General features: G+C 45.1%; 1 protein-coding gene across 2 annotated transcripts in view; it reads right to left on the reverse strand.

Annotated features, from left to right (window-relative positions):
• Positions 1–5958: 5958 nt before the first annotated feature.
• The window catches only part of CAB39L (calcium binding protein 39 like), a 47096-nt gene continuing 28632 nt past the window's right edge, over positions 5959–24422 (reverse strand). For both annotated transcript variants that reach the window (XM_061353089.1, XM_061353088.1), the window contains exons 6-10: positions 21067–21235; positions 17399–17458; positions 15827–15892; positions 15025–15168; positions 5959–7453 (exon numbers count right to left, since the gene is read on the reverse strand). In XM_061353089.1, the coding sequence (XP_061209073.1) occupies positions 7274–7453; positions 15025–15168; positions 15827–15892; positions 17399–17458; positions 21067–21235 (619 nt within the window). In that variant the 3' untranslated portion in view covers positions 5959–7273. The remainder of the gene's footprint in view (positions 7454–15024; positions 15169–15826; positions 15893–17398; positions 17459–21066; positions 21236–24422) is intronic.

The raw sequence follows: 24422 nt of genomic DNA on the forward strand, positions 1-24422 counted from the left end.
AAACCGGAGGCCTGTAAGCCAGTGGAGTGCACTGGGGCTATTGCTACAGTTTGTTTTTCTGTTTAACTGCATCTCGAATCCAGTCAGTGCACCCCAAGACTGGTTCATGTCACTGACCCACATGCAGTAAGCAAGGACAGATGGAAGCTGCATTTCAGGAGTGCTCTTGAACTGAAATGTCATTGTAAACAGAGAGCAGTCAGTGGGATGTAGTCAGGTGGGCTGGCAATGGGACAGGCTTCCCAGAGCCATGTTTATTGTGGGGGCTACTCTGAAAAGCTTTGCAGTCCTCTACAGAGATTCTTTTGGTTTGGCCTTTCTGCCTGCAGACCAGACTTCAAATACCTGTTTGGCTTTGTTAGATCCAGTAAGTGAAGCTACCTGGAGACACTGAAGAAAAGAAGGGAGGAAAAAGAGGAGACTGAAAAACAAAAGGGAGACAGTGTGTGCTGGTTTCTAATAGATCTGGGTAAGTGCTGTATTGGGTTTGCATGGGAAGGTTTTAGTAGCAGTGGGCATACAGGTGTGGCTTCTCTGAAGCTGCCAGAAGCTTCACCCATGCCCCATAGAGCCAATGCTAGCTGGCCGCAACATGGACCCACCGCTGGCCAAGGCTGAGCCCATCAGTAATGACAGTAGCATTATGTATTTGAGAAGAGGGGAAACTTGCTGCACAGGAGCAATTGCAGCTGGAAAGAGGAGTGAGGATCTGCAGACACCAAGCTCAGTCAGAAGGGGGGTGAGGAAGTGCGGCAGGCGCCGGAGCATGGGAAGTGTGCGAGGAGTCCTCTCCTGATGTGCCCCAGTGCCATGCCGTGCCGTTGGCAGCTGGCGGCTGACCCTGCAGCCGCTGGGTGAGAAGAGGCATTGCGCTGCCCTGCCGAGCCTGCGGCTGGCTCAGCAGCCCCGAGCCAGGGAAGGCTCCCCGGTTTCTCCCCAGCTGTGAGCCCGGGCTGGTCTGCTTCAGCCCTTCCTCCCGTCTCCCTCCCGTCTCCCTCCTGCCCAGCGGGAATGACGAGCGCCGCCGCGAGGGGGCGCTGTTATGAGGGAAAGGGCGGGAGCGGCCCGCTCTGCCGCAGCCCGGTGCGTGTCCCCCACCGCAGCTGTACCGGGGACCTGCTGCTGCTGCGGGCAGCCGAAGGGGGTTGTTTGTGCTGCTGCGCTGTGTGAGTGCCAGCACACTGCAGACAGCACCGAGCGTCAACAGGAGAGGAGCGGGGCTCGTGAGAGATCGTGTGGGGAGCGGCAGCTCCAGATTCGTCACGGCGCAACCTGACCGAGTCTCCGGGAGGAAGGGGCGTGCAGAGGAAAGCGCTGAGCACGGCTTTTCCCCTGGGGTATTCTGCATTGTGACATTTATCATCTCCTCTGCTCCAAGTATCGTCTGTACGTGAATTTCCCACCTTGCTTTCCTGAGGCGCCAGGCTCAGCACTCGGGTCTTCTACAGGACACTGCATTCCCACCACTGCTGAAGGGATGGGCCTGTTCCAGCTTTAATGGAGATGGTACTTCTGCAACGTGTTGATCACTGGCACTAGGGAGATGCATGAACAACGAAGCCTTTGCAGTCTGCCTGTGTTTGTTTTCTCCTCCTTCACCTTCATTGCTCAACGCTCTTTACTTTGACTCTGGTGAGGTCACCTCACTGCTTTGCCAGTGAGTTTTACCCCAGGGCAGCTGGATTTCCAACTTGGAGGAAAAATACGGGGTTGGAGCAATCTGGGAAACTGTGAAGCATCTGAACAGGCCTAAAGGACATTATCATTCAGATGCCAGCACAGACACATCCCCTCCTCCCCAGTGTCCTTTCAGAAATACCTGAAGTATGAATGTAAGGCAGTATGAATGCCTTACATACAATGAATTCACCTGCAGAGTGAATTCATTCCTGTCACTGGGCAAAACAGATTTGGCTAGGGAAAACAAGCCCTGTAGAAGCAGAGGAGCATAGCTGCATGGCGAGGAGTCGTAGTCATTAGCAGGAGAGCTGTGTCTTTGGCTGGAATGAACATCTGTCACCCCTCCCCCTGCAATGCCTCCTGTGCCCGGGGACATCCTGCGTTCTTGCCTGCTATTAGGCCTGGCCCTGTGGCACTTGCCTTTGAGCCTCTGGCAGGAAGCATGAGCCACTGCTGCCAGCCCACAGGGAGAACCTGCTCTATCCCATGAGCTAATTGCGGCTCTGCCCTTGACACTCCTTGGGACACAAGGTATGTCCGGCTGTGAATATCATTTTCCCCACACCCCCAGCTTTAACATGGGGAGAAGGCCTTTCCCTGCGTCCCCCATGGCAGATTGGGAGCTCTGCTCCCTCCAGGCTCCTGCCTGTCCCACACCCACAGAGCTCGCTGGGCACCTGACCGTGAGCACAGGCCGGGTCTGTGTGCTGCAGGCTGTCCGCTGGGCAGGGCCGTGCCTGGGTGTGCTGCCTCTGAGGGGCCAACCCCGGCTGCCTGCTTGCACAAGGCTCAGGACAGACGCAGCTCTGCTGGGACAGGGGTACTCTTAAATCTGCTCCAGCCCCTCGCCAAGGCAGCTGTTGTACCAGTGAGGCGAAGGGCACCTCCAGAGCTGTGTGTTAGTGGGGTTAACGTCCTCTGCAGTTTGGAAAGAAAGGGCCTATACCAATAAGAGGTGGGCAAGGCCCCAGAGACACGGTCCTGTCTTCTCTGTGCCCTTGGAAGAAATAACTCCATTCATTAGCAGACTGGCAGCTCTTTCCAGAAGAGATGCACTGGGGACTTGGGTAGGTTTTGCTGCTTTAACTGTGAGGGCTGTGGTGCCGTGACTGGACTGGTGCCTGTCGTGCAGCCAAAAGACTTTGTTCATACCTGTCACCTTAGTGGTCAGGTGCTGCTTGTGTCCAGCAACTCTTAAAACCCTAACAAGACCTCACCTCAAATCCTGTGTTCAGTTCTGGGCCCCTCCGTACAAGAGAGATACAGCAGGACATGCAGTGGGCCATACCTCATGTGGTGCACCGCAGCAGGTACCTGCAGTCTCACGGACAGCCAGGGCAGTGCGATGTTCCCTGGGGGTAAGGCTCACCAGCAAAAGCCATCCCCAGCTGTTGCCAGTGCCATATGGTGACAAAAACCAGGCATGGGGCTCCTCTAGCACTGGTGAATTACAGCCTTCAGCCGCATGATGCCCGAGGTGGAAAAAGTTGTTTCGACAGTGGCTTTGCCAAGCCACTCACAGCTGATGCCACAGGAAAGAGGGTGGTTTTCTGATTGTTTTTCCTCCTTTCACATTCCTGGAAAGAAGGGCCAGCTCAAGGCAGGCACTGTGGAACAGGACTGTGAGTCAGGAGGGTTGGGCTCGCCCCCTGGGGCTCTCAGGGAGCTTGGCCAAGTCACAGCCCTGTGAGGTACTTGGCTTAGAGATGAACCACGCACTCAGAACTGCTAACCTTCTCCTGGCTTTCCCCTTAGCCTTGTCCCACGTTGCCTGCCCAGCACCAACTGTGCTCAGAGCTGGCTTGGACCACTGTTGCCTCGTGGCCTGACACACCATGGGCTTAGGGGTGGAAGCCTTTGCTGGGACAAGGCTCCCCTTCAGCATGGGCAGGGTGGCAGGGACTTCAGCTTCTTCTCTTCCCCAGGCCACAGCTGTGGTTGCCTCTCTCGCTATGGGGTTGGGCCTCTCACTAGAGGCTCTGGGACACCTCAGGCCTAGTCTTAACAGCTTGTGCTGCTCCACTTGGTGCACGTGTGGAACTCTCACCACCTACCTGCTCTGACAGGAAAGCAAGTGGCCACTTCAGCTTCATCAGCACAAGAGATACGAAACAGGCTTTCACTGCTTGGCAGTAAATGCAACAAATCTGCCCGGTCTATATAATCCCTCAGTGCTCGATGCTGTTCAGCTGCAGGCAGTGCGTACAAGTCCAGGGGGTGATGTTCAAGGAAAACACAGGTGAATTCCGCACAGGTGAAATGGCAGGTACCAAAATGCAAGTCCAAAACTAGTGGAAGGTCATGTTTTTAGGCTAGAGTGCTTAGTGAAGAAGAGGAAGGGCTAAATACAATTCCTTTCAGGTCATGGAGACCAAAACACATATGTCCTCTGCCTCATAACAGCCTTCATCCCCAGGCAGACATTCTGCAGGAAGGTGCTTCCAGCCAAAACGTTAAAGTGCTTCCACTTCAGATGGAAAAATAAAGCATTCACTGGCCCAGAGCAAAAGCCTCTCTTCTGACCAAACATCACTGCACCCTTTGGAAAGAGGCCTGGGTTCTCTGAGCCCTGCTCCTATTTCACAGACAAGAGCCAAGCATGCACTAGAGAACAAATGGGATCCCGATCTCCCCTTCCTCATGGGAGTGCTTCTATCATTACATGACGAGGCCCAAGCCGTTCTTTCCTTCTCAGCTGACCTCATGCCTGGAACATGCAGATTAAGAGGCTCAAGCAGTCTTGACATCCAACATTTCTTGAAGGCCAGAGTCCCGCATCTTTCTGCCAAGTTCACCCCTGCTGGTGTACCTGCCATTATGGACAAGGGGAGGCTGCTGCTGCTTCTGATCACATTTTTCTCTTTTCAGCATAAGCTGCCCAAATCCCAGGACAGAAGCTTATGGTTCAATGATTCCTGGCACTCTGCTGTATCAAACAAGGTTTTATGAGTGGGATTGTACATTGCATGTTGGCAGAGATTCATTCATATGACCGAAACCTTCCTGAATGCGGAGAGACTGCAGCCCAAGCAACCTCTGGCTTCTTTCTCTCTGGGGACTACAGTCTTCTTCCCTGTCCTCACTCTGATGAGCTGCAGCTCCCCCAGGTATTAATTTCAGGGGAATTGTGAGTTCCTGGTTGGAGCAGTCACTTAGGCAGAACCACCATGACTGAATGCACCAAAGGAAATTCAGAGTTCTATCATTATTCCAAAGTTGCATTATAAAAGACCTCATTTTCATTTAATTAGGGATGTGTCCCCACCTGCTGTGAAGTATTATTATTGTGCTTAATTTCATCTTCACCATTTCTTTTGCTTTTTCTTCTTACAAAGAGCTAAGCAAGTTCAGCTTGGGGAAGACTCAGTTACTTTGAGGTGTGTTGGCAATACCTAATGCAGGACTGGCTTCTTGCATGGTAAGCTGCAAGGGGCCTGGCCTGTGCCACTTTACTGTAAGACCACTCCTCTTTTATGCACACAGACCCCTTTTTCAGAAGCCCTCCTTGCCACTTACTCCAGTGTGAGTCTGATGACTGCTCACACTGAGAAAGGCTGCGGGAATGGAGCCTGTTGCTCTGTTCCCTGTTGGCCACATCAAACACTGGGGTGTGGGTGTAACCTCCCTCCCCATATTACAGCCAGGTTTTGATGTCTTCAAGCGCTCTTCTGTGCCCAGACCACGCAGACAAGAGCAGCTCACAGCACTGACAACCCTCATAGATGCACTGGGCACCTCTGTATGGGTCACACTCACATTCTCAAGGGCAGGAATTCCCCAACAATACACCATTAGATGCTTTTTCCAAGTGCGGCCTGGAAGCCTGATGTTCTCATGTGACTCCAGAGGCTGAGGCAATGGACATGTGTCTCCGTGTTAATCCAGCCCTGGAGACCAGCTCCACCCCAGGAGCTCAGAGCGCAGCCGAGCGCCCTTCACTTTCAGGCTACAAATCCCAGAGGATCAGACTTAAATGACTACTCTGAGGTCTGTGATTCTGGAGATGGTCCTTTATCAACCCGCTGATAGTGAGCACTGCCGAGGAGGCTGGGAGAGGACCGCAGTCAGGCTAAGCTGGACTGCAGCCTGGGTTGCAGGCCCCCTGCCAGTCAGGGCTGCAGATGTGATGCTTGCAGAGTGCCGTAGCTCTGAAGGCAGCGCTCGTCTCCCTCTCTCCATCTGCTGACACTGGTTGGCAAAGGAGAGAATGAATTTAGCACTGTGCAGTCTGGCTATCCAGAAAAGCAAAAGGAGAAAAACCAGAGACAGAAACGAAGGTGATCAGTAATCATGCTTTTAATAGCTTGTAAATATTATTATTCTTTTTAAATTCCAGGCGACTAGGACGTAAATTTGTTGTGTATATCCGACATCCCTAAAAACCAACATGAGTCAACAATCTGCTCTGTTTCATCCCTTTTCTAAAGCACATAAGTTGATGTATCACTCACTGCAATACACAACAATGAAAAGGTCTTGTTCTGTTTTTACAGTTCAGGTCACCTTTTTTATCTGAAGCATTAGCTAGAGGCTTAGCTCGATAACTGTCTCACGACAAACAGGAAAACTCAGAACTTAAGCTCTCCAGAAAAAGTCAAGAAATTTCCACTCTCTGCTCTCAAACTCCACTTCCTAATAAAGCATCAGTGTAACATTTTCATTTCAAGACCCAAAAAAACTCTTCAAACACACCTGGGAAACACTGTTTGGACCACAGAGCTTATTAAACTTAACTCACTAACAGTGCAACAGTTTCATCTTCTACAACTTCAATGCAGAACCTGAATTCACATCAGGGTGAACAAGGACAGCAAACGCCAGACTACAAGTGGCCTTTGGTGCTGAATGGCCTCCCTCACTGGTGCTCCACAACAGCACCGCGTACCTGGGGCTACTTCCCATCAGACTGCTTGGGAGCTGAGGGGATAGCACAAGGTAGATGGTGTACAGGAAGATGGGAGGCAGGCAGAAACAGCTCACCTGGCTGATGCCTTCCCCCATTTCCTGACACTGAATAGAAAGCCTCTGATCTAAGGGAAAAGAAAACCTTAAAGATGAAAGAACACAAAAAAATAAAGCAAAAACGTGACCTTTACTGCTTTTTTACCTACCACTGTTTTGACTATAGAACCTGATCTAGAAGTGCAGCTAACTCCAGAGACAAACATACTCTTTCACAGTCTTGTGTGTGTGCAGCACTAGAACAAAGTCACAATTACAGGTGCAAAGGAACGTTACAGTCCTCAGAAGACTACTCTGTGCACTCACCAACAGCTTGAGTTTGCTGATAAAGTTAAGCAAAGAGGTTCATTCTTCTCGAGCACAAATGAAAACCCATCAAACCAGCTTCTGTTACAGCAAGATTCTAAATTGACATAAATAATTATAGTCTCGATTAAAAAGAATATATTATTCTAGATTTTTGGTTTTTAGTTTTCATGTAAAACCTCTACAGTCTTGACATCTAGGAACAAAGACAAAATAAAAACCAGGCACTTGCTGTGCCTTCTCAAGCACTATTGTGGCATTTAAGGGACACAGAGGAAATTAACAAACAAGATTAATGCCTACAGTGGAAAATGAGAGTAGTTCTTCATGCCGTTGGCTTTTTCAAGTCTCGGATTTGCTTGATCAGGTAGTTCTTCTCATCGGTGAACTGTTCATCATCCGTCCTCTCTTTCTGGAAGTTGCTCAGAAACTCAATTAGCTTAGGTTGGTTTTTCAACAGGATCTCCACAATAGGCTGTGTTTTGTTTGGACTGGCCACAAAAACCTAACATGAAAACAAAACCAGGCACAGTGAGACTCAGAGAGGAACATCAGTCACAACACCCCCGTCAGTTATGTCCTAACAAGTCAGCTGAGCGCTGGCGGGCAGACACTCTGCTGCTACACACCTTTTCCCAAGGCAGAGAGAGAGGAGTCACAAACATGTTGGCTCAACAGCACGCTGAAGCAAAGCTGTGCCTGTGTGTGGTATTGCTTCCCTTTAATTTTGCTCTTTGTTGGTGAAAGCGTTTGATTGTAAACCCAGCTGCTGAGAGCGAGCCATCAATTCTCAGCCTCTTCCACATGCAAGACTTAAATACACAGAAATTAATTACCAGAACGGAAAAGCTTTGTGTCAGTACTGATATTATTTCCATACTAAAACAGGCCTAAAATTAGACTTGCCAGTTTTGTTTTGGTTTGGAAAAGTCTGTCAGAGGCTCCGCTTCCCTCAGCCTAATCCATTCACGGGAGCATGGAAATTTCCAGCAGCAGGAGCACCGTGGTGCACCAGGCACCTTCACTGCCCTCGCCAAGCAGAGGAGGGTGGCAAGGCAGGGAGACACAGACACAGATACTCACCTGGTGCAGCCAGCCCAGCACTGTGGGCTCACTGGTTTTCTCAGTCATCTTTTAGGGATAAACCTAGCCATGCTCTCATTTCTCCTCCACAAATGCCTAAAGCCACAGGGTTTCCCAGCTCTGAACACAACTCCCTGTGCCACGACACTGTTTCTTTAACATTTCCTCTGCCTTACGCACTGTACCTGCTGACAACGGGAAACTTCAGGCCAGTTGTAAAGGCCAGCAGTCACAAGCTCTTCCCAGGGACCTCAGGATGCTGCGGGGACGCAGGACTGGCAGCCAGGATGTAGGTCTGGTGGTGGGAACAGGCACAGCACAGCCCTGGCCACCCCAGGAGGGGCTCCTGTGTCTGCCTCGCACCGAGGTTTCCATGGCTGGACAACAAAACACCGCCCCAGTGCTTGTGCAACAACGTAAATAACTCCAGTTATTCTCTACTCAATGAGAAGAAATTAAGGATGGGCAAGACTGGAAAACATCCAGTTTCCATCCAAGCCTGTCCAAACCAGAATGAAAACAAACATCTGCTGACAGTACAGAATGGCATGTTGTCCGGCCGAGCACAGGCGGCACCACTGCCCGCCTGGCCCTGGAGCTGCTGGCTCCAGACCTACAGCTCTTCTGCAGGTTCCTTTATTTCTTTGGAGATTGTGCCCACATGAAAACCTGGGCCAGGTCCAGCTGTGCAGGGAGGAGCTGTGTTACATGATGAGGAACATGCACACACCATCCCTGGGGGCTGTGTTACAGCCACTTGCCCTCAGAAATAATACCTGGTAAAGCCAGGGCCAGGATTCAGACTAGACTTATTGTTAAAAGCTTCATACTCCCGATTAGGGGATGTTATACAAACAGTATGGAAAATGCCCCATGTGGGGAATGTGTGGAAGGAATGGGGCTTGGCACACATCAACAGTGCCACACTAAGTACTTCTGCCCAGACCGGGCTGAAACATTTCACAGAATCCCAAGGGTTGGAAGGGACCTCAAGAGATCATCTGGTCCAACCCCCCTGCAAGAGCAGGGTAAGCTAGAGTACATCACACAGGAACTTGTCCAGGTGGGCCTTGAATATCTCCAACGTAGGAGACTCCACAACCCCCCTGGGCAACCTGTTCCAGTGCTCTGTCACTCTCACAGTAAAGAATTTCTTCCTGATGTTCACATGGAACCTTCTCTGTTCCAGTTTACACCCATTGCCCCTTGTCCTATCACTGGACATCACTGAAAAAAACCCTAGCTCCATCATCCTGACACTCACCCTTTACATATTTGTAAACTTTGATGAGGTCACCCCTCAGTCTCCTCTTCTGTTTTATTCCATAAAGGTGAGGTAATGCATCTACTCTTAAACCCTGGCATCCTGATGACACAGGAGCCTATGCTTGTGTCTCCTCTGGATCCCTCCTCCTCATGTCACTCCTAGGAGTCCTTGCTTCAAGGTGCTTTTCCCTCTGCTCTGGGGAAGGAGCTGCAACCTCTGCCACACTGGGTGAATGCTCCCAGGCCCCAAGTCTTCTCCAGTTTTCCCTGATCTAGTGGCCAGTCCATGGTATTTGACAGTACAGTATCTACTGTTATCCAGACTGTCTTTGCACAGACCTCCACATCACCTTTCCTTGATTTACCTGATTGCTAATCTCATGTGATTTCTTTTTATGCTACTTGCCACTGAAAACTTCTCAAAAGTAGCACCAACAGCCCAGACTCCCAATGATCCCTTCAGAGCAGCCACTTTAAAATAACAGCTTTCCTGCGTGACGCTCCAAGCGCTCAGCGTAGCATCTTACCAGGGACACATCTATCAGTGGGTCAGACAGCCAGTTCACAGCTCTCACTACACTTGATGGACTGTCAGTAGCTGATTGTTCTGTTGTTGCCTGCAGCATCTGAAAGCAATACACTTCCTACGCAAATAACTTTGACATACTGGTATTGATGCATCGGTTCCCCTTAGACTGGGGAATAAAAGGGGTCTGGGATGTAAATCACTGCTGAATGTACTTTACAGCTTTCCAGCCTGTGCCTTGTCTAGGAAACCCAAATCTTGAAGTTGTATGGGTATGAATGTTTGGCTTTGGCTGACACTGTGGTAGTTCATGCTTTCAGCTCAAGCAGCCCCACGTTGCAGCTCCCCATGTGCTGACCTACTGATGCACCACAATGATGGAGGCTGGGTACTTCCAGGATTCAGAGTGTGATAAGCTCCCAGCTGTCTGGACAAAATTCCTTTGAGAAAAGCAGTACGTAAGCCTGCAGGCAGGGATGAGGAACATAACCATTACACATCTTCATTAAAAGGTTTTAATTTGGAGTTCAGTCAGTTTCCCCCTTGTGACCAGGAGGAAACCATCACCTACACTGGCAGGATCAACAACTTCAGGAACAGTCTGATTACAATGCAAATGGAATCCTCTAAAGAAGGCCTGACCTTGAAGTGCTGAACATCTCCCTTCAATGAATATTAGACCTCCTTATAAGGACAGGTGGAGGCTGACTCTCAAAATGAAGAAATTGAAATCATTCCTCTTGTAAAAGCTACCTGGTCTGCAAAGAGAACTGGAAAGGTTTAGTGGTAAACCTAGTAAATACCAGCATTTCACATAGGCCACTCAACTGGTAGGACTATAGCAAAACTAAAGAACTTAGTTCAATACATCGTATCCTGTTTATCTTCCTGCTTTATTATTTATAGATTATAATCTTCTCTCAAAACTATCAAAAGTGCCCATGCAAACAAAGATCATCTTGACTGCCAGTCTTGTTCAGGGTTGACAGGGACTCGTGAAGAGACAATGTTAAAGCACAGAAAAAATTCCTGAAATGTTATTCAGTACTTCATTTAAGCAAACAAAATCAATTCTGCCAGTATCAACTCATCAGCTTCACAAAGCCCAGGAGCAGGATCACCATGAGACTTCACTTTTAAAAGAGCCTTCCTCATTCAGAGCTCTGTATTGTCACAGAGGAGGAGATAAATCCCTGACAACAGAGATCATTATTAATGCTATCTGGGATATTTCTACTAAAATGAAGTTTAACTGAAGTTAAAACACTTCAGAGAACTTTGTTTCACCTATGGTTTTATTACGAAAGGTCGGATGTACCAGCACATTTAATTCAGATAGATGAGACAGACACCCAGTATAGAGTACTCATAATCCCAACTCTAAAAATAGCTGCTTCAGTACAGTTCCATCTTGTGAATATCTGAAAAAGGGCTAGAAGGAAAATCAACTCTGAAGCTTCAATAATGGTCCAAAGTGGGACTGTTGCCCTCTTCTCTGTTAAATCATACACTGTATTTCTTCAAACAAATGTCAAAATCATTTGACTGCAGAATCCAGCCTTGTGGTGTACAACTAATAACCAGGCACCACCACCCTCTGGGATTATAGCAGAGGAGAAGTAATTACAGAGGTTGGATACGCTGGAGTGGGTATTTTAAGACTTACTTCTGGGGTTATGCACAATCTTATTGTGTCAGGAAACTGCACACAGAAGTGCCTTATGGTTCATGTTACTTATAGCACAATGATTCACATAACACTTCTTGCCCTTTGAACGCTCCAACTAAGAAACAGAGAGGACACATCCCACAAATGTGGTTCCAGCTTCCTACCAAGAGGGAACTGTCAGTATGGTTCAATTATGTGAGACCATTTGCAGAGCAAGCTGCAGGAGGTAGTTTGGTAATGGGCATAGAAGAGAATGGAAACATGGAACTAAGGTCACAAAACATAGCGTACCCATTCTATTTTTAGATCTTAATAAAATGTATCTTGCTAAATGTCTGCTTAAGAACAAGTAAATTGCATAATCCTAATTCACTGCTACAGGGTGTTTCCCTCAAAATAATCTAATTGTTTACGTGAAAGCCAAGAGAGCTTGTGACCAGCCTTTAGTTCTAAATGTGTAAGGTCAAGGGGATACCTGCACCACATTCACATATGTCTGAAAGATCTGGTCTCCCCTATAGGAGGCAAACTCAAAGCAGGCTTCAGTAATAACTGTCATAAATTCACTATAAGAACTGAAGAGCCCTTCCCAATATTTAGTCCTCAAAGTATGCAAGCTCAAGACTGAGACCTCTCCAATGAAATCAATGCAGACAAGAACTGGTGACTCTCAAAAGCCTACAACTCTAGGTGACCCCACTCGATCGTTTATGGAGGAGGAGGAAAGGGGTGAGGTGTGTTAGCTTTTCCTGATGAGTAAACACTGGCTAATCCTCATGCATACACTGTCTGGGACATCCAGCTTTACAAGGCAGCCATAGGCCTTTAGGATGGTGCTGCAAGGCATAAGCTCCATTTTGCTTAGGCAAAAAAAACCAGAAGGAGCTGGAGCGAGGGAGGAAGATCAAGCATCTCCTCAGTGGAGAACAGAAGGAGGCACTGCAAGTGGACACTGTCTTCAATTTCCCACTCAAAGCATCCTGGATAATTAAAATATCCTCAGACCTTGAAGGGATAATGGCATTTCTAGACACAAAATGTTCCTGCAAAATATTTCTGCACTACAGGTGCTCATCATTTTCATCTCTAGCTTACACTTTTGAATCTTAATACTTGGAAATTGCCTCAGGGAGGTAAGAATCACATGCCTTTTTTGGAGGAGGTTCAGCTGGGGCATGGGAGTGTTGGAATCTAGATGCTTACAGAACAAGCCCTTTTTCATTTCAACTGTATCTAACTGGTGATACATCTAAATCAGGTAATTTAAACCCAAATCTTTTGGCAGCTCAGACAGAGCAACAAGTATCCACTTCTTAGCAGACCATTAATTTCAAATCTCTGAGGTCAGTCTACTGTAATTTCAACCAGCACTGCACAGGTATTTTGGAAGCACAATTTTTAAAGGCAGGCACAGTTTAAAATTTATGAGATTAAAAGCTGAGGGCAAGATTCCTCCCCCAGTTACATTAGCACGGAGTTATTACAACTGACAAGAGGACTGGGCTGAGAGACACTAGCCCAGAAACAGGAGGCAGGGACACTACAAAGCAGGGCACAGCCAGCCAAAAGTGTTTCCCTTCATTCTCTTAAATATTTAAGGATTTCCTTTAGTAGTTCTCAAGGAGTTAGAATTCAACTTAAGAAGTGAAATTGGAGGAAAGCTGCCTTCTCTAACATGCTCTACAAAGCTAATTCACAACAGTTTTCCATAACATACCCTCTAACTACTCTGGCCACCGGAGAGAAGCTGAATGCTACATCCTGCTAACCCAGATCCTCACTGAGGACCCCAAAAGGGAGCTCTGCTGCACCTCTAGAGTTACTCTAGTGTGCTGCTGGTAGTTATAAATGAGCAGTTTCCAGCTGACTGGGTTCTGCTCTGAGTCTGCAATCTCCCCACAAGCACTATACACATAACATAGCATGAGGAATGCCATGGCACCGCTTAAACGCTGCTGATGGGTAGCACATGAGAAAAACCCATGGAGGTTAGTATCCAGCCACAGTCTGGCCCTCTGAACTGAAGACACACAACATTACCACCACACAATGTTCATTTTGCTGGGCATCCCAAGGCCTCAGCATTATGTCCACATGATAGCAATTTCAAGTGGTCAAGCAAGGCTGAGTCTACAATATCTCCGCTCTAACTGGAAATGTGACACAAAATACTGGAAAAGGATAGGAAGGCAGAGTGGGAGCAACAGCAATGCATGACATGGTTGCACACTGGAGTCCTTTCAAGTTATTCCAAATCCTTTCAAATGCCTCTTAAACTAAGCAACATCAGCTGTTCCCAAGGCCCATCATTAATTCAGGAACAGCAACTCATGGGTTTCATACATAAAAATCTGGCATTTATTCACAGAGTGGCTTTGAGAGTCAAATCCTCTGATCTGTTCTCTTTACAGGCATCTCAAAGGCTGCAAGTGTTTGGAGCCTGACTTCTCACTTATCTTGGAGCCACATACCTTCTGATAAGGAGTAGAAGTTACAGTAGTTCAGCTGACTACGGAGGAAGTCAGCAAGGGAACAGCTTACCAAGCTGCTTATTTCAGGAAGGGATTTTGGTTTTTAACCCTCCTTGAAGCTTGTTTTCTTGGAAACGAAAAGCTTTTTGGAGAAGCTGCACATCATCTAAGCCTCCTCACTGAGGATCTGAAAGCTTTTTTCCAAATCAGAAATGGCAGAAGTACAAAACCCAACAAGTCACCCTGAAATTGTGGAGGGAGATGTAACCTTTTTCCAATAGCATGCCTTTTGGTGGGATCTGGTATATTTCTTAACCATCTTGGGGAAGGATATCCTTACAGACTTAGTATTCCTCTACTGAAAATCATTAACAACTCTGTTTATATAGTCTGAAATGAATGAGTTCATTCCAAATTAAAGGTAGTTTTGCATAACAACAATCCAACTCATCCTGTGTCTCAGAGCAGAGAACTTTTTTGATAGAAAAATGGTAAACTTTTAACCTATAAACATTAATCAACATAACAAAGGACACTGGTTGGGTCTGGTAGTTGTTTGATACTGTATTAATGATCACTGCCAAAGGACGGAAGGATTAAACTAATTTCAAGCTCAGATTTACCAAATCTTTTTAATACCTTTAAAAGCAAACTGTGTTCCCACTGATGCACAGCACTGTTAGTCTTAATGGAGAGTTTTAAGACTTTGACTTTTAATCTTTGCCCAGATAAAATGAGCTAAGAATTTGGGGAAGGTACCCTGGACACTACCTAGAACCTGTGTATTTTGTTACCTGTGGCATCCACCTCACTGTTACTTTACTGACCACCCTCAGCCCAAACCAAAATGATTTTGCTTTGATCTCACTTGAAGGAAGGCAAACAAAAATCAGAGGCTGAGTGATAAAAAGGCTTCCAATGAAGACATTCTCAAATGCTGGAAGTTACTGTAAACCCCAACTTTTGCCCTAATTTTCTCTGGGCTCTCTCTTGCCCACCTTGAAAGACATTTTTTATGAGGAAAAGGGAAAGTGCCACCTCTGCAGCTCATACTAGCTCACCTTAAACACGTGGAATGCTTCAAACTGAATGTTGGGACTTTTATCTCGCAGCAAGTTCATCATCAGCTTCAGATTTTCTGGTTTGCTGATGTATTTTGTCATGATGGCAAAGTTGTGTCGGTCCAGAATCAATTCACCCAGCAACTATAGACACAAAAACGGAACAGTTTTTTAGGTTTACCACTTTATTTTTTAATGCAAATAATTTTAATGCTTGCCTAGGAGGTTCCAATGTCACTACCTTTAAGAAAAAGTAACTAAACTTGTTACCATGGAGTGAGTTACTTTATGCCCAGGAATGCTCATCTTCTAAACACTACAGAGAGGGATCCCACATATCGACTGGTGTAAGAGAAGCTGGTGAGAGCCAGTTAGGACAGAAGCAAGTGCAGTGCAGCTGTCCCGCAGATAGCTTCACTTCATTCAAAAGTTACATTAACATACCTATCTGGTCCCATCTGCAGGTCACGTCAGACGTGGTTGCTGTAGCAGCAAGCAGCACCAGACAAAGAGAGACTATCATGTTACTCTCAAATTCATTTTAACCTACGTTCTGAACCAAAGTGCAGATTTGAGGTCAGAGAAGAAACGATAGTGTTTATTCCACAGAAATGGCCCAACACTTCACCAGAGATCCAGGAATGAAAAGACACAGTGAGCTCTTGTGTACTGTAAGGAGAGCACTTTGAGCACTTATCTCTTCTTTTGTTAGAGACCGCGTGGCTGCTCCATTGCCATACATGCATCCTGCATAACATGGAGTTCAAACTTAGAAGGAAAGTGCTAAGAAACTTGACTTTACCTTTAAAGATTGTCTCTTTGTTACGTAATTCTCAGAATGAAGGAGTTTTTCATAATCCTCAAAGATCTAGAATAACAAGAAAACACAAAATGCATTTGATTCATGTCCAGCTTCCCTCCTCCTGGTCCTTCCCACCCTAGAGTAGCAGCAGAGGTCGCAGTAGTGCTGCCATCTAACACGTAACTGCCATGCCAGGCCCAGCTCTCGTGGCCTTTTGTCTTGGCTGGCTATCATGAATTAATGCCCAGGAACTCCTCTTCCAAATACCAGAGAGGGGGATACCACATATGGACTGGATGTAACAGGAGCTGGCGTAAGCCAACTAGGACAGAAGTAAGCCAGTGCCTGTACAGCCTTCTCTTACAGGAGGGTGAATGCTGCCAGGACATGTGGGTCCAGCACATGTCTACTCATACTGCACTCAAGACTTGCTCTGTGAACTCAAAACAGGTGATGGTGCAGCTCATACTGGCATATGCCAAAAGCTCCTTTGGTAAGGTGCCACAGATTAAAATTGCTTGCCCAATGAGGGTCACCAGGAGATGAGCACATGCTGGCTTTGCAGGACTGGGACAAGGCAATCTTGAGGTCCAGAAAACTGAGAGAGAAGTCTACAGTATGTTCAAACCATCTACCAAACAAGCAAAAAAACCCCAACACTGCTGTCCAAGATCATCTAATAAATATGCTCCCTTCCACAATTTATATTTTGAAAGTTCAACATTAAATAAATGCAGAATGGGGACTGTTCCAATGCAGTGCTTCAGTATTAAGAGGAAAGATTGGCAGAGACACTAATTTTGCCCCAGTTAAGCTGCATTTGTGACTCAGCAATAATAAGCCTGATCTTTGTTTAAACTTTTTGGTAACCAAAATGAAAGAGATAGTCTTTGGCCCTTTCACTTTGGCAATGAAATAAAGAATAACTCAGGTAACATGAGAATATAACCCACAGTGTATTGCATGATCCGTATCAGTTCAGTTTTGCTTGATTCCAATGGATTTTTTCTGACCTACATTTGGTTCAAAACTGAGGCAAAAAAAAATCAAAGTAAAAACCAGCAGCTAACCAAAGGGATAAGTGCCTTAGGATGGCAAGAGGCACAGTCACCTCAGTCCCCCACTTAGGTACCTGTCATTTCCAGTAATGATAAAACTTCTTCCAGTAACTCTTTTTCTGTGTCCCAAAGTATTGTAAATAGCACCAGTATGGCCCTCCCAGTGCTGAATATCACAAAACTGTTTTAAAACATGGTGTTTTTTTCTCCCATGATCTACTTACATACAAAGTTTACAGTTCCATTTACATATGAGGAGATATGAAGCATGCAGAGAGAAATAAACCTTGCTTTTAAACTGCAAGTTCTCCTGAAACCTTGGTGCATGTCCTCAGGTGTGTGCAGAGGGGGTACTTCAAATGCCTTGTGAGGTTTTTGCTTTAGTAAAAACAGTGTTTAGTTCTGCAGCCCTATTTGACGATTTTACCTGAAGCATGAACCCCCCCTGCTACTGAAGGGGCACTTTTTCCAGCTAAGCATGAACAGAAAAAAATCTTGTATCCTTTGTACTTACTACATCATAATTTTGTTCCAGAAATTCTGCTACCAACAATTTGTGTCGTGTCAACAGGTCCTGGGGAAGAACAGAGAAAGGTTACCTGAGTGAGCGTGCTCATTTAATTGTCCCTTGAGTCTCCAATCCATGTTAGCATCTTTTTACCAGATCCTCTTTTAGAAGATATTTACAATACAATTTCTATAGTCAGAAAGTATTTAAAACCAAAATACTGCATTGTGTGTCTAGCAGGATTTTAAGAAGAACTCAGTTAATGCTAACAGAATCAATATAAGACTATTCTAACACTCTTTCTTTATATTCCTTTTTCCTTCCACCTTTTCTTAGGGTCATCACTCATTGAGCACAATACTTACAATAAACTGGGGTGGGGGAAAGGAAGAAAGTATGGGGGGACCTCTTATGGAGGGACCAGCTATGGTCCCAAAGCCAAAAGTGATACGGCTATGCTATCCCATAGCCAGAAATTGTGCTAAGCTGAATCAACTGCTATTGCTCATCTCCAAGAATACAACAAGGAAGATTTAAATTCAACCACTGTATAAATACATTTAGTTATTTAAAGCCTAAAAATTGGGCGCCAATCTATGCTAGCCATCCAGCCTCTCCCTCCCCAGAAAAGGTTCTCAGGGAAGTGGGAGGAATCCTATTTGCAGCTCTTTTTCTGCCCAAGGTGGGCTTCCTGATACAAGCAGTAGCATATTAGACAGCTGGACTGGATGCCTACCATGCTAAAAGGCCCACTAATTCAAATTTAGATTAAAGCACCCTTCCCCACAGAATGGGAATGCTGGTGCTCAGTAACAGAGATGCAAGTGTTCAGCTCCAGAAGAAATCAAGCCTCTTTACTGGCTGAATAGCTAAAAATGAAGTGGCCAGTTTGAAGCATTTAAGTTTAATTTTTATCTTATTGCCTCTTTCAAAACATAACATTGATCACAATAAATGCCTGATGAAGTCCATTCAAGTCACTGGTTTTTTGGTGAATGAGTTTCTGCTATCTTTTTATCAGTTTTCCTTGGTTTCCCTACCCAGAGGCTGAAGCTGATGAGTAGCTGAAGCAGATGCACAGACACATCCTCTACAGCACCACAAATAAAATAAAAAAAAATCCTTTACATGCTAGTCCTTTAACTTATTTTTGCCATCAATCATAAGAGGAAAGTAGAGTGCTATAAAAGCTAGTATGCTTTCTTAATACATTCCTTTATGCAGCAGGACTGCAGCAATAGCAGTTTAAAAGGCTGAGTGCAACATACATGATTCACGAGCTTCTATGCAGGGCACTTTGGAGGCAAGTACAACAGTTTTCAATAGGGGGCACAAATGGAATATAATCCAAAAGGAGTTTTTCATAGAAAATCAGGAGAAAGCATGGAGCAGCAGCATTCAATCAGCCCTCTTTCCAACTGCTGCTTGTACCCTCCACAGCTAAGTATATCTCTAAACACAAGCTGTTTTCCTCTGCATTTTTAACAGCTCTTTTTCCTCTCTGCAGCGCACCTGTCTGAATTTAATTAAGAAGTACATCTCCAGATCATCAAAAGATCCAGTATGTCCCTACTATAAATATCCTCAGACTTTAAAGCACATTTAATTAAGCTGTCCTCTGGTGCATAGAGTATCCAAGGCTTTCAGCTCTGAACCAGACACCCCGGTGGCAACACTACCACATGGGCACAACACAAGGGCAACAGAACCAAAAACATGAGCTCAGTAATCCATCCAGAGAGCAATCACAGAATCATAGAACGGTCTGGGTTGGAAGGGACCTCAAAGCTCATCCAGTTCCAACCCCCCTGCCATGGGCAGGGACACCTTCCACTGGACCAGGTTGCTCCAAGCCCCATCCAACCTGGCCTTGAACACTGCCAGGGAATGGGATAGCCACAACTTCTTTGGGTAACTATAGCACTTGCTTTTACAGTATTAGAAATGAAGTAGCCCCATATTTGACAATTCAATCACTTATACATCACTTCTTGCTGCTCCAGCTATTCAGAGTAACAGACAAATAGGAGGTGAGCTGAGAGCTGGTTTATTTCCAGAACTGACTGTGCATCAGGTGCTAAGGGGCAGGTTTCTTTAAAAAGGGCAGTTTATAGCTTTTCCTCAAGCATTTTAAAAAGTGATCTCTGACCCACGTCTGAGGATGAACTGCCCTCACACTCCCCTCTTTCCAGTGCACGTGAGGATGTAGAATCCTATTTTTAAATCCCGCTAAAAATACACTGGGTTCACAGAGGACAGAAGTTAGTTCTGCAGCTGGAGATCTATGTACGACATCAATCCCTCTCTTTTGTGGGGAGGGTTGCAGCAGTGCATGGTCCTTGCTGCAGCTTAACTGACCCTTGTCCCAGTCCTGCCTCCTGGTTGGGGTGATGACTGTCCATCACCACCAACATGCACTACTGTCCTGCTTAAAGCAGGACCTGGGGGAAGGATGCAAATCTCTTCTGTCAGGCTGGGAACAAAGTGCAGGGGCACTTTCTGACCACAGACAAAACACTTTCCAAGCATAAGGTAAAATGCCAGAGACAGATTTCATCCCAGTTATGTTGCATTTTTATACAGGCCTGCACTGCACTTTTACCTGTGTCCGTGCTCCTTCCATTTTTATAACATTTATGAACACCGCAACAGCACAACTGAAAGATGCTGCTATTGCTTAATAAATGGGTGGTTCTTCTCATCTCATTACTGAAGAATGCAACGTTATCTCCATTCTGCAGATCTTTACCCCATTCAGTAGGTTAGTGAAAACCAAGGCCAGATTTCAGCAATGACTCCTTACAGTTACTCCTAAGATCTATTGAATCATGTTTCTAATTAGCTTCGAGAGGAAAGACTAAACAATGTGTTTCTATGACAGCAAAGAACTCAAGGATAGCAGAAAAAAGGAGCTGCATCTATATTTAGAAGAACCTTTACCTAAAAAGAATTTTCCCAGCTTTCTTAAATTATTTTTCAGAAGGAAATTCATTTTCCCTGTATATTAAGCATCCAGTTTTGCTCAAAGACTGTACTGGCACTATGTGGGAAAGATAATGGTCACATACAAACTCCAAGAAAACTGGCAGGTTTCACCCAACTTCATTTTCAGCACACCGCAGGCTCTATACAGCGCTTCCACCTACTCAGCTTGTAGCACTGAGCCACGGGTCACAAACAGTAAGCACACCAATACATTGTAAAATAATCCACAGGCATGGCATTAATCTAAACCTGACTGCTGATCTCAGAAGGGACAGCAAAAATTACAAAGATTTTACAAGTGAATTTTAAATGATTTCTTCTATTTACTGACTGTGGTCACGATGGGCAGTGATTCTGTCTCTGGGGGAAGGCAGGGAGAGAAAAAGGTCATGTATTTTACAAGAAATGTATATAATACATGATTAATTTTAGTTTTAAATGGTTGCATAAAGCATCTTTGATTGTCAAGATGAAGAACATCAGTGAAATGTAAATCTGTATTGAATTAAAGATTCTCTGCTAGCTTGATCACTGTTGTGAATCCTGTTTCAACCACACCAAGCATTAATTATATCCTTTACTGAACAATAAAAAAAGACACCCAGTTTAAAGGCAACACACCATCCAGTGATGACTCCTGAGTGCCATTTTTGACACCAACACTATGAAGCAGGTATCAAAGAATTTACCTTGAATGTAGCAAAGGCATCAGAAGCTATATCAAATGTTGACATTTCCACATATTTAAAAAAGTCTCTGAATTGTTCCGAAAAAAGTATGATTTTGGCCAAGGGTTCATGCCGGATGCACTCTCTCAGCATAATTCCACAGCGTAAGGCAATACTTGGGGATTCATATCTGAAGAATGAAAAGAAACAGAAAAGATCAAACTATAGAAGAACAAGGATTAACAGGCACTTTTCTAGCAACAGGGAACTTTGTAGCACGGGGGTGCGTGCACCAGTAGGGACACAACAAACAGGTGGCAGCTCACAGCCACAGCACTGCACCCAGCTTCAGGACCTCAGCCCAAAGCTGAGGAGCAGGTAAGGCTGCCAGCGTTTTCCACCACAAACCTCTGTCTTCCCAAGCCAAATCACATTTTGGTGTAAATGTGCATTTCATGTCCTCTCTGTGGAAATACCATGTAAGAGTGCATAATGTTTCAGCAGAGCTTCTTCATCAATACAACATAACAATTTCCCTTTTCAGATTTAATACTGAGCTCCTCAGTTCATCTGAAAAAAATATAATACCTCATGACCATACATCACCTCACACTCCTCTTATAGAGGACGTCACTCTAGGATATTAATACCTAAAAAGGAAGGTAGAAGGAGTTTATGCAGGCACTCTACATAGGATTAAGCTTTCTGTAGCTCTGAAGACTTTTTTTTCAGTTCATAAGGAATTCTGTCCAATCCCTCCCCTGCAAAGGCTTTGACTTTGTTCAGTATACAAGTGCTCATTCCTCAAGTTACAATTCTGTTACGGCACAGGCACTGCAGTAGCCAGGAGCCAGCACGCTTCTCCATCTTCAAGAGAGAGACAGAGGGCTAGATAATTCAGATTATCTTCTATTTCTACAAAGCCCTGATTTCTTTAAAGCTGAAATTAACCTCAAACAAAACTGTTAGAAACAACATGGTTTTTTAAAAAAGAAAGGATGAAATCCAACAATAAGAAAGGACTTAAAATGAACTTCTTCCAGCAATCTTCAGTCATGTGAAAGTGGTGAAGTCCAAGGGGACAGAAGGCATGCTCTGTTTCAATAAACCGGTTATACTATATCAGAACTGTGTATTATTGCCCAGAGCTTATCAGCATTGTTTTTCCTTTGCACAATTAATTCCTATCACCAGGCCAAAAGAGAAAAAAAAAAAAGCAGCAAAAACACAAAACGCCATCTGTGCCGTAAGTGAGTGGGCCCTCAAATTTACCACCAGCTTGCAATTTAAAAGAATGGTAGCGTTTTGCAGGCATACCAGAGCTGCATACTTCAACCTGATGTCAACAATAGCTGGCTTAATGAAAAATGAACTACTATTCCAAACAGGCAAATGAAACTTCCCACCCTCAAGGAAATGCAGGCACTCGAGCCCCTGTTTGTTTCCTTTTGGGAAACATTTGCAAATGTGAATTTGTAATTCTTTAGACAGCGGAAATTCGCAGATGTCTCCCATTGAGGCATACCTCTCCTCAACTCCATTAACAGGAATACTAATTTTCAAGGAAAAAGAGGAGGAGTTGCTCCTAGGAGTGCAGCCAGGAAAATATTTAATAGTTGGCTAAGGAATATTTTGATTGGAATAAAAGCAAATTACATTGTTTCCAGCACAATAACTTCTTAAAACGTAAGTATCAACAGAATCATTTTTAGTCAAATGCTCCATTATCTGGAAGTGGGCTATGGACCTTTGGCTGTTCACATAAGCAAGGGAAGTTGGGTCTGGCTCCTGGAATATGCCTGGAAGAAGTTTACAAGCTGCCCAGTCATAACTAGCTTGTTCTCTGCACCCACACTTACATGCAAAGCCACCAGGCAGGGATGACTGAAATGTATTCCAGAATCACTGCTACTGACATATTCCCAAAGCAGAAGAAAATATTGAGGAGGTCTATTCAGATGACCTTACAACCTAGAGACCCCTACGTACTGACTACTAGGGGCAACCAGAAAATAAAATAATGGACTTGAAAGATTTAAAAACTCTTATAATGGAGGCTGAAAGAAGCAACACAGAGCAGAGATGTATCTCAGTGCAAAGGGAACCATACTTGCATGGCTAGTGCAGAAGATGGCACAAGGTAAGGAGCACAGGCAGGAGATTTGGAAGGCATCAAGCCTAGGAGACACAAGGTCTTGACAAATAGCTATATTCTAATCTGATTTTACACTAACTTCTAAAGCCTGGATAAACTCAAGGGCAATTCTGCAACTTCAGCCACAATACCACTAAAGGTTTAACTGCACTCTGGTAAGAAGAGGTCATCACAGAACAGATCGAGACAGTGGCTAAGTACATTAGAGACAGCATGTGGCATGATATATATTCACACAAAAGCTGTCTCAAATCTAGTGAGTGCTCTATATTCACCAATCACTGTATCCATCTGAAATCTTACTCAAACACAAAGCCTGCACATAGAGAAAATAAGATAATATTAATGTAAGTCCTCATGCAGCAGGAAGGTAAATTAACCTACCAAAACAGTGAAAAAATAAAAAAGTAGTGACATATGTGCTGTATGTTTTTCTGAAGCTGAGAAGCTGGAAGGAAGTGCCCAGTGTAGAATGAATTCTAAAAGCTAAGAACAGTTAGTTATCTCAAGCTGGCAGTGCCGCTGGAGTATTAGGCAGGAAACATTGGGCGGGAGCTCTGATTCAGGATCCTTCCCACTCAACAGCACTCACATTATGCAACACGAAAGCAACCTTTTATTGATGGTGTTGGAAATTGACTGTCAGTGGGCAGAGGAAATTTTGTATCCAATAAAAGTAGAACAATGACAAACTTTCGCAATAGTCTTGTGCTGTTTATTTTATTTTCATAGTGGAAATGGTATTTTTTGTTTCTCTCCAGATAATGTCATAGAATCATAGAATCATCACAGAATGGTTTGGGTTGGAGCCTGAAAGACCATCCAGTTCCAACCCCCCTGCCATGGGCAGGGACACCTTCCACTAAACCAGTTTGCTCAAAGCCCTGTCCAACTTGGCCTTGAACACTGCCAGGGATGGGGCAGCCTGTGCCTCACCACCCTCACAGGGAAGAATTTCTTCCTAATACCTGACCTACATCTACCTTCTTTGATCTTAAAGCCATTCCCCGTTGTCCTGTCACTGCATGCCCTTGTAAAAAGTCTCTGTCCAGATTTCTTGCATGTCGTGTAACACTGAACATACAAGCCACTTTTCTTTCAGAAGATTCTCATTTCACATACTTATGACTAAATAAATATTAAAACATATCCTCAAGTCATGTTTTCAAGAGGTAACGTCTACCATGGAGTGTGGGTTTCCCAGTCTCACAGCTGACTGCAC

Source organism: Neopsephotus bourkii, unplaced genomic scaffold (assembly GCF_033783945.1).
Source record: "Neopsephotus bourkii isolate Nb327-2 ecotype Australia unplaced genomic scaffold, CSIRO-AGI_Nbou_v1 NB_663, whole genome shotgun sequence".
Classification (NCBI taxonomy): Eukaryota; Metazoa; Chordata; class Aves; order Psittaciformes; family Psittacidae; genus Neopsephotus; species Neopsephotus bourkii.